We start from the raw sequence: 17,325 nt of genomic DNA, 5'->3' as shown, positions 1-17,325 counted from the left end.
TTCCAAGCACAAAATTAAATGTTCCCTAATAAAAACATTCAAAACAATAAAATCCATCGATAATATCCAGAAAACACAAACACAGAGGATTTAGCAATATCTGGGATTGAGTTAGCCAAAACAAAACCCGATATTTGCGGTTTCATCCAGTCATACCCAGACTAAGTGGGGTGGAATTCGTATGCAATGGACTGAGAAAATCACAGTAAAAATGGTTTTAGAGAAAAGCAAAGTCTTTTCGTTAGGCAAGTGCATAACTTGTCATCTATACGAACAGAAATATCATGTTTGTGTGCCCCAGTTCCTGTAGCTTTCTCCCTAGAAAATTCAAATGTGCAGAGCTGGTGTCTCCATGTGGAACCAATTATTGTTTCTATGGTACAAAATTAAATGTTCCCTGATAAAAACACTCAAAACAATAAAGTCCTTTCATAATATGCAGAAAACACAAACACAGAGGCTTTCACAATATTTTGGATTGTGTTAGAAAAAAAAACAACTAGATATTTCTGGTTTAATCCAGGCATATCCGGACAAAGTGGTTTCGAGTTCATATGCCTTAGGCCGAGAAAATCACAGTTAAAATGGTTTTGGAGAAAAGCAAAGTCTTTTCGTTAGGCAAGTGCTTAAAATATCATCTATACAAACAAAAATATCATGTGTGTTTGCCGCAGTTCCTCTAGATTTCTCCCTAGAAAATACGAATGTTTAGAGCTGGTGTCTCCATGTTGAACCAATTAGTGTTTCTAGGATATAAAATTAAATGTTCCCTGATAAAAACATTCAAAACTATAAAGTCCGTGGATAATATCCAGAAAAAAAAAAAAACACAAACTCTGAGGGTGTAGCAATATCTGGGATATAGTAAGCCAAAACAAAATAGGATATTTCTGTTTTCATCCAGTCATATCCGGACAAACTGGTGTGGAATTCGTATGCAGTGGACCGAGAAAATCACAGTAAAAATGGTTTTGGAGAAAAACAAAGTCTTTTCCTTAGGCAAGTGCCTAAAATGTCATCTATTCAAACAGAAATATCATGTTTATATGCCGCAGTTCTTCTAGCTTTCTCCCTAGAAAATTCGAATGTGTAGAGCTGGTGTCTCCATGTGGAACCAATTAGTGTTTCAACAGTACAAAATTAAATGTTCCCTGATAAAAAAACTCAAAACAATAAAGTCTTTTCATAATATGTACAAAACGCAAACACAGAGGCTTTCACAATATTTCGGATTGAGTTAGCAGAAAAAACAACTGGATATTTCTGGTTTCATCCAGGCATATCCGGACAAAGTGCATTCGAGTTCATATGCCTTAGACCGAGAAAATCACAGTAAAAATGCTTTTGTAGAAAAGCAAAGTCTTTTTGTTAAGCAATGCATAAAATGTCATCTATACAAACAGAAATATCGGCCGGCGCCGCGGCTCACTAGGCTAATCCTCCGCCTTGCGGCGCCGGCACACCGGGTTCTAGTCCCGGTCGGGGCACCGATCCTGTCCCGGTTGCCCCTCTTCCAGGCCAGCTCTCTGCTGTGGCCAGGGAGTGCAGTGGAGGTTGGCCCAAGTGCTTGGGTGCTGCACCCCATGGGAGACCAGGAGAAGCACCTGGCTCCTGCCATCGGATCAGCGCGGTGCGCCGGCCGCAGCGCGCTACCGCGGCAGCCATTGGAGGGTGAACCAACGGCAAAAGGAAGACCTTTCTCTCTGTCTCTCTCTCTGTCTCTCACTGTCCACTCTGCCTGTCAAAAATAAAAAAAAAAAACAAACAGAAATATCATGTTTGTTTGCCACAGTTCCTCTAGTTTTCTCCCTAGAAAATACGAATGTGTAGAGCTGGTGTCTCCATGTGGAACAAATAAGTGATTCCCAGCACAAAATTAAATATTGCCTGATAAAAACATTCAAAACAATGAAGTCCGTTGATAATATCCTGAAAACACAAACACAGAAGCTGTAGCAATATCTGGTATTTAGTAAGCCAAAACACAACAGGATATTTCTTGTTGCATCCAGTCATATCCGGACAAAATGGTGTGGAGTTCATATGCCTTGGACCGAGAAAATCACAGTAAATATGGTTTTAGAGAAAAGCAAAGTCTTTCCGTTAGGCAAGTGCTTAAAATGTCATCTATACAAACAGAAGTATCATGTTTGTTTGCCACAGAACCTCTAGCTTTCTCCCTAGAAAATACGAATGTGTAGAGCTGGTGTCTCCATGTGGAACCAATTAGTGTTTCTGCGGTACAAAATTAAATGTTCCCTGATAAAAACATTCAAAACAATAAAGTCCATCGATAATATGTAGAAAAAACAAACACAGAGGGTTTCACAATATTTCGGATTGAGTTAGCCCAAACACAACCGGATATTTCTGGTTTCATGCCGGCATATCCGGAGAAACTGGTGTGGAGTTCATATGCCTTGGACCGAGAAAATCACAATAAAAATGGTTTTGTAGAAAAGCAAAGTCTTTTTGTTAGGAAAGTGCATAAAATGTCATCTATACAAATAGAAATATCATGTTTGTTTGCCGCAGTTCCTCTAGCTTTCTCCCTGGAAAATGCGAATGTGTAGAGCTGGTGTCTCCATGTGGAAGGAATAAGTGATTCCCAGCACAAAATTAAATATTGCCTGATAAAAACATTCAAAACAATGAAGTCCGTTGATAATATCCTGAAAACACAAACACAGAAGCTGTAGCAATATCTGGTATTTAGTAAGCCAAAACACAACAGGATATTTCTTGTTGCATCCAGTCATATCCGGACAAAATGGTGTGGAGTTCATATGCCTTGGACCGAGAAAATCACAGTAAATATGGTTTTAGAGAAAAGCAAAGTCTTTCCGTTAGGCAAGTGCTTAAAATGTCATCTATACAAACAGAAATATCATGTTTGTTTGCCGCAGAACCTCTAGCTTTCTCCCTAGAAAATACGAATGTGTAGAGCTGGTGTCTCCATGTGGAACCAATTAGTGTTTCTGCGGTACAAAATTAAATGTTCCCTGATAAAAACATTCAAATCAATAAAGTCCATCGATAATGTTGGACCTCTCAGTAGTAGAGATGCCCACTTGCTCGAGAGGACGCCCAAAAATCCAGACTCCAAACCAGTTGATGTAAAAGCATGAGGTATTTATTGTACGTTTGCGCAAACGGGCCCCCACCTCAGGCAGTGAGGAGCCCTGAGCGGCAGTTTCACACAGGTTATATAGGCAACGAATTAGCATATTCCTAATGCGCATGCATAGGATTGGTCAGTTCAGAGAGACCATTAGCATATGGGATGCAGTGGCAACACGGGATTGGCTGGTTCGGAGGGACAATTAGCATATGGGATGCAGTGGCAACACGGGATTGGCTGGTTCGGAGGGACAATTAGCATATCGGAGAGTGCTGAGGGAGAGTGCTGAGGAGAGTGCTGAGGAGAGTGCTGAGGAGAGTGCTGAGGGGAGTGCTGAGGAGAGTGCTGAGGAGAGTGCTGAGGAGAGTGCTGAGGAGAGTGCTGAGGAGAGTGGCAGCTCTGCTCTGGGCATGCCTAGAGGTTCTCTGAAGGGGATTGACTTTTCCTTCCCAGAGAACGTCCTGCCCGCTGGACTCTGGGGAACATCTAACCTCTTAAGAAGCCCCTGATATCTGCCCAGGCCTAGTTTCTTGTCCCTCTCCCCCATAAGGGTCCTTCATTCCCTCCTTTTCTTTTTGCACAGATTTTAATCCTAAAATCTATTGGACCGGCCTGGGGAGAGCCTGCCTCACTGGAGGGAGGGAACTCTGTTCTTGCTGGACTGGGTTGGGTTCCACGTTAACAATTGTGGAGCATGGGGATTGGAAAAACAATGGGGAAAGGCCAGGAACATCACAAATATTAAACAGTTTTTGAAAGTCTTAGCTTGAGTGGGTTCTGAGTGCGCTGGAGCTTCCATTTGGCTGGTCTGTCCGGATCCTCGGGGACCTGGGGAGGTGGTGCTCGCTTCACGTGTGAGGCGTGGACCCAAGCAGCGATTCCGTCGACCTTGAGAGCGGTGGGAGTTGTCAACAGCACAGTGAAGGGGCCTTTCCACCGGGGCTCTAGAGTCTTAGATTGGTGCCTTCGGACATACACAGCATCACCGATTTGGAAAGGATGTGGAATGGTTGTCGTCTTGGGTTGGTAGGCTGCTGCAAGAGGTTTCCAGACCTGGTTCTGGATGATCTGGAGTGCTCTCAACCGGGCCTGTAACTTAGGGGCATCGGCAACAGAGTCACTGGCAAGGTCAAGCAAGCCTGCTACTGGTGGGGGCCCTCCATAAAGGATTTCGTATGGTGTCAGCCCGCAATGAGAGGGCGTGTTTCGGACCCGGAACAACACCATAGGGAGGAGTTGGACCCAGTCTTTAACGCCAGTCTCCAACGCTAATTTGGTCAAGGTCTCTTTAATTGTTCTGTTCATTCTTTCTACCTGTCCTGAACTTTGGGGTCTATAGGCACAGTGCAATTTCCAATTTATGCCTAATGCTTTGGCCACCAACTGACTTACCTGGGAGACAAACGCTGGGCCATTGTCGGACCCGATTACCTTAGGCAAGCCGAACCGGGGGAAGATCTCCTCTATGATCTTCTTGACGACCACCTGGGCGGTTTCCCGTTTTGTGGGGAATGCCTCAGTCCATCCGGAGAAGGTGTCTACAAAAACTAGAAGATACTTATTCCCATAACTGCCCGGCCTTATCTCAGTGAAATCGACCTCCCAGTTGATTCCTGGTCGGTCTCCTCTTACCCTAGCTCCCTCCGGGAGCTTGAGGTGTCTGGCATTTACCTTGGCACACGGAACACAGGATTCAGTCACCTGCTGGACTAAAGAGTCAAGTCCGGGGATGTAATAAGACTGCCTATCTTCCTGTAAGGCTGCTTTTAGCTTTTTGTGTCCCAAATGAGTCCATTGATGGAGGCTGGTAATTATTTCTTTAGCCAATTGGTGTGGCAGGACTATTTTCTCTCCGAGCCTCCAAACCCTTATTTGTTCATCATACTCTGCACCGAGCCGCTGGATCGTATCTAAGTCTTGGTCCGAATAGAGGAAAGGTGGTTCCCTCGATACTTGGGTGGGCTCAATTGTCTTTAACGGGAGCACCTGTTGGCTCAGGGCTGCCGCCCTAGCGGCCTCGTCTGCCATCCTGTTTCCCCTTGCTACGGGGTCGTCTCCTCGTTGGTGCCCGGGGCAATGAATTATACTCAACATTTTGGGCAGGAACAGGGCCTGTAGAAGATCTAGGATTTCCTGCTTATTTTTAATGTCCTTGCCTGCTGAGGTTAAGAGGCCCCTTAGCCGGTATATCTCCCCATGTACATGGGCAGTGGCGAAAGCATACCGACTGTCTGTGTAAATGTTGACCTTTTTGTCTTGTGCCAGTTTTAAAGCTTGAGTTAAGGCTATGAGCTCGGCTTTTTGAGCAGAAGTTCCAGGCTTTAAGGCACTTGACCAGATAACAGTTTTTCCATCCACCACCGCTGCCCCAGCCCTCCGCTCACCGTTCTGTAGAAAGCTGCTCCCATCCGTGAACCAGGTCATTTCGGCATCCGGCAGAGGCTGGTCGGTTAGGTCTTTTCGGGTGCCGTGGGCCTCAGCCAGGATTTGATGACAGTTATGGATTACCTGGGCCTGGGGCCCCAGTTCCGGGAGCAGGGTGGCCGGGTTTAAAGAGGTGGCAGTCCCAAACCGGACCCGCTCTGAGTTTAATAACATAGTCTGGTAATGAGTTATCCGAGCATTTGAGAGCCACCGATCTGGTGGCTGGCGGATAACTGTCTCCACAGCATGAGGTGCCACTATGGTGAGAGGTTGGCCTAGAGTCAATTTATCCGAGTCTTTCACCAGAACTGCCACGGCCGCTATCATGCGGAGGCACGGAGGCCAGCCGGCCGCTACATTGTCTAGCTTTTTTGAAAAGTATGCCACCGGCTTTTTCCAGGGTCCAAGCATTTGTGTTAGCACTCCCTTCGCCACTCCCTTATTCTCATCCACGTATAATGTGAAGGGCTTGGTCATATCAGGGAGGCTCAGGGCTGGGGCTGCCAATAGGGCCTTTTTTATGTTGTCAAACGCCCGCTGTTGCTCTTCTCTCCATTGAAAGGGAGCATTGGACTTCGTGAGGGGGTACAATGGGGCTGCCAGCTCCGCAAACCCAGGAATCCAAAGGCGGCAGAATCCCGCACTCCCGAGGAATTCCCGCATCTTTCTGGCATCGCTGGGGGGTGGAATTAGAGCAACCACCCTTTTTCGGCTCTCTGTCAGCCACCGTTGCCCTCCTTCTAGGAGGTAGCCTAGGTAGGCCACCTGTTTCTGACATATTTGGGCCTTTTTCGCGGAGGCTCGATAGCCCAATTCCCCCAGTCTCTGTAGCAGGGCCCCGGTACCTTTTAGGCAGTCCTGCTCAGTTTCAGCGGCAAGGAGGAGGTCGTCCACATATTGCAGGAGGACCAGGTCCGGATGGTTAACTCGGAAGTCGGCCAAATCTAGGTGCAGAGCTTCGTCAAACAAGGTAGGCGAGTTTTTAAATCCTTGGGGCAACCTTGTCCAGGTGAGTTGTCCTGAAAACCCGGTCTCTGGGTCTTTCCACTCAAAAGCAAAGATGGATTGGCTCTGAGGGCTCAGTCTTAAACAAAAGAATGCATCTTTTAGATCTAACACAGTGTACCATACGTGGGTCGGAGGCAAGGTACTTAGCAGATTGTAGGGGTTGGGCACTGTGGGATGCATATCCTCCGTTCTCCTATTAACCTCCCGCAAGTCCTGTACCGGGCGGTAGTCACCCGTACCAGGCTTCTTTACTGGTAGTAGGGGGGTGTTCCAAGGTGAACGACAAGGTTTTAAAATGCCTAGGTGTAACAGTCTCTGGATATGTGGCCGGATACCTTCCTTAGCTTCCTTGCCTATCGGATATTGACGAACTGACACGGGAATGGCCGTGGGCTTCAGATCTATGATCAAGGGAGGCCGGTTGACGGCCAGCCCTATTCCCGCAGTCTCTGCCCAGGCCTGAGGAAAATCTGTGAGCCACTTGGGGTCCAGGGGAGCCATGGTGGACGAGGGCCTCTCGAATAATCGGTGTTCGTCCTCCAAGCGTAGTGTTAATACCTGGAGGGGCCGCCCTCCTGAGTCTGTGATGGTAGCTCCTTTCTCATGGAAGTGAATTTGGGCTCCTACCTTCGAGAGTAGGTCCCTGCCCAGGAGGGGGTAGGGGCAGTCTGGCACTAGTAAGAACGAGTGTGTCACAAGTCCTGTACTTAACTGGACCTCTCGATTGGTTGTCCAGCGATATAACTTCCCTCCAGTTGCCCCCTGAACCCAGGAAGTCTTGGAGCTTAAAGGCCCTTTTTCTGAAGTCAGTACCGAGTGCTGGGCTCCCGTGTCAATCAGGAAGGTTACCGGTCTGCCCCCCACTTCAAGGGTTATCCTGGGCTCAGGGGGGGGCTCCTGGCCCTGACTCACCTAGTCGTCTTCTTCCAGGGACAGGATTGGAACTGGTCTCTTCTGTGGTCCCTGTGTTTTCTTCGGGCAGTCTTTGACCCAGTGTCCTCTTTCTTTACAATAGGCACATTGATCTCTTTCCACCCGAGGCTTTCGTTTGTCTCCCAAGTCCCTATTCTGTCCTGGTCTACTCCTTTCTGTATCCTGCACTACGGTGGCCAAAATTCTACTAAGCTCTCGATTACGTCTTTTGTCTCTTTTGTCTTCCCTTTCCTCCTGCTCCTTGCGGATCCTTTCCTCCTTCTCCTCTCGGGTCTCCCTTTTGTTGTAAATCTTTTCTGCCTCCTTCATTAAATCTTGTATAGTATACCCCTGAAGCCCCTCTAGCCGCTGCAATTTATTGCGGATGTCCGGCGCTGACTGTCCTATAAAGGACATGATTACATCTCCCTGCCGGTCCTCTGCCAGGGGGTCAAACGGGGTGTACATACGGTAGGCTTCCATTAATCTTTCTAGGAAGCCTGCCGGCGTTTCCTCAGCCCCCTGTACTACTGCACGTACCTTGGCCAAATTGGTGGGGCGCTTTCCAACCCCTCTGAGACCCGCAAGGAGAATCTGGCGGTAAAGACGAAGTCGCTCCCTACCAGCAACGGTGGTGTAGTCCCAATCAGGACGGGTTGAGGGAAACGCCTCCTCGATTTCGTTTGGCAGTAGGGTCGGTCGGCCATCTGCTCCAGGGACGTTTTTCCGTGCCTCAAGGTAGACACGCTGCTTTTCCTCAGTAGTGAGGAGGGTCTGCAGAAGCTGCTGACAATCATCCCAGGTGGGCTGATGAGTCAATAAAATTGACTCGACCAGCCCAGTCAGAGCCTGGGGGTCCTGAGAGAAAGAGGGGTTATGGGTTTTCCAATTGTAAAGATCGGAAGCAGAAAATGGCCAGTACTGCATCTGGCCAGCCACCGAGCGAAGAGGAAAAGCCTGCGAAGTCCAGACGCTTCCCGAGCCCCCTGCCTGCCCCCGACGGAGGCGCAGGCGGCTGGAGGGCGGGGAAGGCGCTGAGACTTCTTCCCCTGCCCTCGTGGAATCAGGGGATGGTGCAGAAGGTTGCACATCCCGCTCTGGTTGTTGTGGGAGTTCCTGCGGGGGAGCAGGCTGGCCGGGAAGATAGGGTGGGGGAGAGTCAAAGCGCAGAAAGTCCTGATCAGCCGGAAGAACCGGTGGCTTGTCAGGTTTTGGATCTCGAATCTCCTTCAGAGGGTATAGGGAGGAGGTTGGCACAACCGGGATAGGAGGAGGGGGTATCGGGGTACGTATGGGCTCCGTCGGGAAGGAGAAGGGTTCTATCCAGGGAGGGGGGTTACGTGAAAGATCCTCCCACGTGGTAATGTAGGGCACCTGATCAGGGTGTCCATCGGATCCTGGCTGAAAGACTCGTTCCTTAATCTGTAAAATAATATCGAGGTTAAAAGTGCCGTTCCTTGGCCAGCCGACCTCGAAGGCCGGCCACTCTGAGGAACAGAATTTTGCCCATTGTTTCCTTTTAACCTCCAATGAGAGGTGGCGCGCGCGTTCTCGAACGTCCTTCCAGTGATCTAGAGTGAGACTTAAAGGGGTGGTTATTTGTTGACCCATGCGTACAAGGATTTCAGCCCAAACAAAAAGAACAGCCAATGCACAGACATATACAGTAAGCAAGACAAAACACATGGCTAGGACAAATCGAACGCTATTGCGCTATTTTTGGGAGCGGCTGCCTGACCAGCCCTCCCCGGGAAGGAGGGAGACTTGGTCTCCGACCCACCTCCAGACCACCCCGGTGCGTCTTCCGGGGGAACAGACCGAGGGTTTCCCCTCATAACCCGGAGCGTCCTCCGGGGAACGGACCAGGGGTTGCTGGGCACGCCTGCCTCCCCCACTGGTCCCACAGAGTCAGGTCAGATACTGGCCAGTCAGAATACTTCAGTCAGAATCCAGTCAGAATACTCAAGACAAAGAACAACAGACAGAAAACACTTAATTATACCTCCAACTGGTCCTGCAGAGAATGGGTCTGAGGGCGACCTCGAGCCCCACGTTGGGCGCCAAATGTTGGACCTCTCAGTAGTAGAGATGCCCACTTGCTCGAGAGGACGCCCAAAAATCCAGACTCCAAACCAGTTGATGTAAAAGCATGAGGTATTTATTGTACGTTTGCGCAAACGGGCCCCCACCTCAGGCAGTGAGGAGCCCTGAGCGGCAGTTTCACACAGGTTATATAGGCAACGAATTAGCATATTCCTAATGCGCATGCATAGGATTGGTCAGTTCAGAGAGACCATTAGCATATGGGATGCAGTGGCAACACGGGATTGGCTGGTTCGGAGGGACAATTAGCATATGGGATGCAGTGGCAACACGGGATTGGCTGGTTTGGAGGGACAATTAGCATATCGGAGAGTGCTGAGGGAGAGTGCTGAGGAGAGTGCTGAGGAGAGTGCTGAGGAGAGTGCTGAGGGGAGTGCTGAGGAGAGTGCTGAGGAGAGTGCTGAGGAGAGTGCTGAGGAGAGTGGCAGCTCTGCTCTGGGCATGCCTAGAGGTTCTCTGAAGGGGATTGACTTTTCCTTCCCAGAGAACGTCCTGCCCGCTGGACTCTGGGGAACATCTAACCTCTTAAGAAGCCCCTGATATCTGCCCAGGCCTAGTTTCTTGTCCCTCTCCCCCATAAGGGTCCTTCAGATAATATGTAGAAAAAACAAACACAGAGGGTTTCACAATATTTCGGATTGAGTTAGCCCAAACACAACCGGATATTTCTGGTTTCATGCCGGCATATCTGGAGAAAGTGGTGTGGAGTTCATATGCCTTGGACCGAGAAAATCACAATAAAAATGGTTTTGTAGAAAAGCAAAGTCTTTTTGTTAGGCAAGTGCATAAAATGTCATCTATACAAATAGAAATATCATGTTTGTTTGCCGCAGTTCCTCTAGCTTTCTCCCTGGAAAATACGAATGTGTAGAGCTGGTGTCTCCATGTGGAACGAATAAGTGATTCCCAGCACAAAATTAAATATTGCCTGATAAAAACATTCAAAAATATAAAATCGTTGTAATATCGAGAAAAAACAAACACTGTGTCTGTAGCAATATCTGGGATATAGTTAGCCAAAACATAACCGGATATTTCTGTTATCATGCAGTCATATCCGCAGAAAATGTGGTGGAATTCCTATGCAACGCACCGAGAAAATCACAGTAAAAATGGTTTTGGAGAAAAGCAAAGTCTTTTCGTTAGGCAAGTTCTTAAAATATCATCCCTACAAACAGAAATATCATGTTTGTTTGCCGCAGTTCCTCTAGCTTTCTCCCTAGAAAATACGCATGTGTACACTGGTGTCTCCATGTGGATCCAATTAGTGTTCTGCGGTACAATATTAAATGTACCCTGATAAAAACATTCAAAACAATAAAGTGCGTCCATAATATCCGGAAAACACAAACACAGAGGCTGCAGGAATATCTGGGATTGAGTTAGACAAAAAAGAACCGGATATTTCTGGTTTCATCCAGTCATATCCGGACAAAGTGGGGTGGAATTCCTATGCAATGGACCAAGAAAATCACAGTAAAAATGGTTTGAGAGAAAAGCAAAGTCTTTTCGTTAGGCAAGTGCATAAAATGTCATCTATACAAACAGAAATATGATGTTTGTTTGCCGCATTTCCTCTACTTTCTTTCTATAAAATATGAATGTGTAGAGCTCGTGTCTCCATGTGGAACCAATTAGTGTTTCCAAGCACAAAATTAAATATTCCCTGATAAAAACATTCAAAACAATAAAATCCATCGTTAATATCCAGAAAACACAGAAACTAAGGCTGTAGCAATATCTGGGACATAGTAAGCCAAAACACACCCATATATTTCTGATGTCATCTGTTATATCTGGACAAAGTGGTGTGGAATTCGTATGTAATGGACCAAGAAAATCACATTAAAATTGGCTTTGGAGAAAAGCAAAGTCTTTTCGTTAGGCAAGTGCACAAAATTTCATCTATACAATCAGAAATATCATCTTGGTTTGCCTCAGTTCCTCTAGCTTTCTCCCTAGAAAATACGAATGTGTAGAGCTGGTGTCTCCATGTGGAACCATTTGTGTTTCTACGACACAAAATTAAAGGTTCCCTGATAAAAAACATTCAAAACAATAAAGTCCATCGATAATATCCTGAAAACACAAACACAGAGGCTGTAGCAATATCTGGGTTGCAGTTAGTAAACACAACCAGATATTTCTGGTTTCATCCAGTCATATCCGGAAAAAATGGGGTAGAATTCGTACGCAATGGACCGAGAAAATCATAGGAAAATTGGTTTTGGAGAAAAAGCAAAGTCTTTTCGTTAGGCAAGTGCATAAAATGTCACCTATACAAACAGCAATATCATGTTTGTTTTCCTGAGTTCCTCTAGATTTCTCCCTAGAAAATACGAATGTGTAGAGCTGGTGTCTCCATGTGGAACCAATTTGTGTTTCTACGGTACAAAATTAAATGTTCCCTGATAAAAACATTCAAATCCATAAAGTCCATCGATAATATCCAGAAAACACAAACACAGAGGCTGTAGCAATGTTGGTATGGAGTTAGCCCAAACAAAACCGGATATTTCTGGTTTCATCCAGTCATATCCAGACAAAGTCGGGTGGAATTCGTGTGCAATGGACCGAGAAAATCTCAGTGAAAATGGTTCTGGAGAAAATCAAAGTCTTTTCCTTCAGGCAGTGCATAAATGTCATTTATACAAAGAGAAATATCATGATTGTTTGCCTCAGTTTTCCTAGATTTCTCCCTAGAATATACGACTGTGTAGAGCTGGTTTCTCCATGTGGAACCAATTATTGTTTCCCAAGAGAAAATCAAATGTTGCCTGATAAAAAACATTGAAAACAATACAGTCCATTGATAATATCCGGAAAACACAAACACAGAGGCTGCAGAAATATCTGGGATTGAGTTAGACAAAACAGAACCAGATATTTCTGGTTTCATCCAGTCATATCCGGAAAAAGTGGTGTGGAATTCGTATGCAATGGACCAAGAAAATCACAGGAAAAATGCCTTTGGACAAAAAGCAATGTCTTTTCTTTAGGCAAGTGCACAAAATGTCATCTATACAAACAGAAATATCATGTTTGTTTGCCTCAGGTCCTCTAGATTTCTCCCTAGAAAATACGAATGTGAAGAGCTGGTGTCTCCATGTGGAACCAATTTGTGTTTCTACGGTACAAAATTAAATGTTCCCTGATAAAAACATTCAAATCAATAAAGTCCATCGATAATATCCAAAAAACACAAACACAGAGGCTGTAGCAATAACTGAGAATGAGTTAGCCCAAACACAACCGGATATTTCTGGTTTGATCCACTCATATCCGGACAAAGCGGGGTAGAATTCGTAGGCAATGGACCAAGAAAATCAGAGTAAAAATGATTTTGGAGAAAAGCAAAGTCTTTTCCTTTGGCCAGTGCATAAAGTGCCATCTATACAAACAGAAATATCTTGTTTGTTAGTGGCAGTAACTCTAGCATTCTTCCTAGAAAATATGAATGTGTAGAGCTGGCATCTTCATGTGGAACCAATTAGTGTTTCTATGGCACAAATTTAAATGTTCCCTGATAAATTCATTCAAAACAATAAAGTCCATCGATACTTCCTGAAAACACAGACACACAAGCTGTAGCAATATCTGGGATTGAGTTAGCCAAAACACAACCAGATATTTCTGGTTTCATTCAGTCATATACAGACAAAGTAGTGTGGAATTCATATCAGTGGACCGTAAAATCACAGTAAAAATGCTTTTGGAAAAAAGCAGTCTTTTCGTTAGGCAAGTGCATAAAATGTCATCTATACAAACAGAAATATCATGTTTGTTTGCCACAGTTCCTCTAGGTTTCTCCCTAGAAAATACGAATGTGTAGAGGTGGTGTCTCCATGAGGAACCAATTAGTGTTTCTACGGTACAAAATTAAATGTTCCTTGATAAAAACATTCAAAACAATAAAGTCAATTGATAATATCCAGAAAAAACAAACACACAGGCTGTAGCAATAACTGGGATTGAGTTAGCCAAAACACAACCGGATATTTCTGGTTTCATCCAGTCATATCCGGACAAAGCAGGGTAGAATTCGTAGGCAATGGACCAAGAAAATCACAGTAAAAATGGTATTGGAGAAAAGCAAAGTCTTTTCCTTCTGCCAGTGCATAAAATGTCATCTATACAAACAGAAATATCTTCTTTGCTTGCCGCAGTAACTCTAGCTTGCTTCCTAGAAAATATGAATGTGTAGAGCTGGTGTCTTCATGTGGAACCACTTAGTGCTTCTATGGTACAAAATTAAATGTTCCCTGATAAATTCATTCAAAACAATGAAGTCCATCGATACTTCCTGAAAGCGCAGACACAGAAGCTATAGTAATATCTGGGATATAGTAAAACAAAAGACAACAGGATATTTTTGGTTTCATTCAGTCATATACAGACAAAGTAGTGTGGAATTCATATCAATGGACCGAGAAAATCACAGTAAAAATGATTTTGGAGAAAAGCAGTCTTTTTGTTAGGCAAGTGCATAAAATGTCATCTATACAAACAGAAATATCATGTTTGTTTGTCGCAGTTCCTGTAGCTTTCTCCCTAGAACATACGAATGTGTAGACTGGTGTCTCCATGTAGAACCATTAGTGTTTCTATGGTACAAAATTATATGTTCCCTGATAAAAATATTCAAAAAAATAAAGTCCATCGATAATATCCAGAAAACACAAACACAGAAGCTGTAGCAATATCTGGATTATAGTAAAACAAAGGACAACAGGATATTTCTTGTTTCATCCAGTCATATCCGGACAAAATGGTGTGGAGTTTATATTCCTTGGACCGGGAAAATCACAGTAAAAAGTCTTTTCCTTCAGCCAGTGCATAAAATGTCATCTATACAAACAGAAATATCATGTTTGTGCCGCACTACCTCTAGCTTTCTCCCTAGAAAATACGAATGTGTAGAGCTGGTGTCTCCATTTGGAACCAATTTGTGTTTCTATGACACAAAATTAAAGGTTCCCTGATAAAAAAACATTCAAAACAATAAAGTCCACGATAATATCCTGAAAACACAAACAAAGAGGCTGTAGCAATATCTGGAATGGAGTTAGCCAAAACACAACCAGATATTTCCGGTTTCATCCAGTCATATCCGGACAAAATGGTGTGGGATTCGTAGGCAATGGACCAAGAAAATAGCAGTAAAAATGGTTTTCAAGAAAAGCAAAGTCTTTTTGTTCGGCCAGTGCATAAAATGTGATCCATACAAATGTAAATATCATGTTTGTTTGCCGCAGTTCCTCTAGCTTTCTCCCTAGAAAATACGAATATGTAGAGCTTGTGTCTCCATGTGGAACCAATTAGTGTTTCTATGGTACAAATTAAATATTCCCTGATAAAAAACATTCAATACAATAAAATCCATCGATAATGTGCAGAAAACACCGACACAAAGTCTGTAGCAATATCTGGATATAGTAACACAACCAGATATTTCTGGTTTCATCCAGTCATATCCGGAAAAAATGGGGTAGAATTTGTAGGCAATGGACAGAGAAAATCACTGGAAAATTGGTTTTGGAGAAAAAGCAAAGTCTTTTCTTTAGGCAAGTGCACAAAATGTCATCTATACAAACAGAAATATCATGTTTGTTTTAATCAGTTCCTCTAGATTTCTCCCTAGAAAATACGAATGTGTAGAGCTGGTGTCTCCATGTGGAACCAATTTGTGTTTTTACGGTACAAAATTAAATGTTCCTTGATAAAAACATTCAAATCAATAAAGTCTATCGATAATATGCAGAAAACACAAACACAGCGTCTGTAGCAATAACTGGGATGGAGTTAGCCAAAACACAACCGGATATTTCTGGTTTCATCCAGTCATATCTAGACAAAGTGGTGTGGAATTCGTATGTAATGGACCGAGAAAATCGCAGGAAAAATGCCTTTGGACAAAAGCAAAGTCTTCGTTAGGCAAGTGCATAAAGTGCCATCTATACAAACAGAAATATCCTGTTTGTTTCCAGCAGTTCCTCTAGCTTTCTACCTAGAACATATGAATGTGTAGACTGATGTCTCCATGTGGATCCAATTAGTGTTTCTACGGTACAAAATTAAATGTTCCGTGATAAAAACATTCAAAATAATAAAATCCATTGATAATATCCAGAAAACACAGACACTGAGGCTGTAGCAATATCTCGGATATAGTAAGCCAAAATGAAACAATTTATTTCTGGTTTCATCCAGTCATAACCCGACAAATTGGTGTGGAATTTTTATGCAATGGACGGAGAAAATCACAGTACAAATGGTTTTGGAGAAAAGCAAAGTCTTTTCGTTAGCCAAGTGCTTAAAATGTCATCTATATAAACAGAAATATCATGTTTGTTTGCCGCAGTTCCTCTAGCTTTCTCCCTAAAAAATACGAATGTGTAGAGCTGGTGTCTGCATGTGGATCCTATTAATGTTTCTACGGTAGAAAATTAAATGTTCCCTGATAAAAATATTCAAAACAATAAAGCACGTCGATAATATCCAGAAAACACAAACACAGATGCTTTCACAATATCTGGGATTGAGTTAGCCAAAACACAACCGGATATTTCTGGTTACATCCAGTCATATCCAGACAAATTAGTGTGGAATTTGTATGCAATGGGTGGAGAAAATCACAGTAAAAATGGTTTTGTAGAAAAGCAATGTCTTTTCATTGGCAAGTGCATAAAATATCATCTATACAAACAGAAATATCATGTTTGCAGCATTTCATCTTCTTTCTCTCTATAAAATACGAATGTGTAGAGCTGGTGTCTCCATGTGGAACCAATTAGTGTTTCTATGATACAAAATTAAATGTTCCCTGAAAAAACATTCGAAACTATAAAGCACGTCCATAATATCCATTAAACACAAACACAGCGGCTGTAGCAATATCTGGGATGGAGTTAGCCAAACCACAACCGGATATTTCTGGTTTCATCCCGTCATATCTGCACAAAATGGGGTGGAATTCATTTGCAATGGACCGAGAAAATCACAGTAAAAATGATTTTGGAGAAAAGCAATGTCTTTTTGTTAGGCAAGTGCATAAAATATCATCTATACAAACAGCAATATCATGTTTGTTTGTGGCAGTTCTTCTAGCTTTATCGCTAGAAAATATGAATGTGTAGAGCTGGTGTCTCCATATGGAACCAATTATTGTATCTACAGTACAAAATTAAATGTTCCCTGATAAAAAACATTCAAAACCATAAAGTCCACTGATAATATCCAGAAAACACATACACAGAGGCTGTAGCAATATCTGGGATTGAGTTATCCAAAACACAACTGGATATTTATGGTTTCATCCAGTCATATCCGGACAAAGTGGTGAGGAATTCGTATCAAATTGATCCAGAAAATCACAGTATAAATGGTTTTGGAAAAAAAGCAAAGACTTTTCGTTAGACAAGTGCAAAAAATGTCATGTATACAAACAGAAATATCATGTTTGTTTGCCGCAGTTCCTCTAGCTTTCTCCCTAGAAAACACGAATGTGTAGAGCTGGTGTCTCCATGTGGAACCAATTAGTGTATCAACGGTACAAAATTAAATGTTCCCTGAAAAAAACATTCAAAACTATAAAGCACGTCCTTAGTATCCAATAAACACAAACACAGAGGCTGTAGCAATATCTGGGATGGAGTTAGCCAAACCACAACCGGATATTTCTAGTTTCATCCCATCTTATCCACATAATATGGGGTGGAATTCATTTGCAATTTACCGAGAAAATCACAGTAAAAATG

At 43.8% G+C, this 17,325-nt stretch overlaps 1 protein-coding gene across 1 annotated transcript; it reads right to left on the bottom strand.

Moving 5' to 3' along the window:
* Positions 1–3,143: 3,143 nt before the first annotated feature.
* LOC133754933 (uncharacterized) lies at positions 3,144–9,643 on the bottom strand. Its single transcript, XM_062185275.1, is given in 1 exon segment — positions 3,144–9,643. A coding segment is annotated over 1 exon segment (5,214 nt). The 5' UTR covers positions 9,077–9,643; the 3' UTR covers positions 3,144–3,862.
* Between the last annotated feature and the right edge of the window lie 7,682 nt (positions 9,644–17,325).

The sequence above is a fragment of the Lepus europaeus genome, unplaced genomic scaffold (genome assembly GCF_033115175.1).
Source record: "Lepus europaeus isolate LE1 unplaced genomic scaffold, mLepTim1.pri SCAFFOLD_32, whole genome shotgun sequence".
Lineage (NCBI taxonomy): Eukaryota > Metazoa > Chordata > Mammalia > Lagomorpha > Leporidae > Lepus > Lepus europaeus.
Note: the sequence above shows the minus strand (reverse complement) of the source record. Positions and strands in the feature narration are given on the sequence as shown.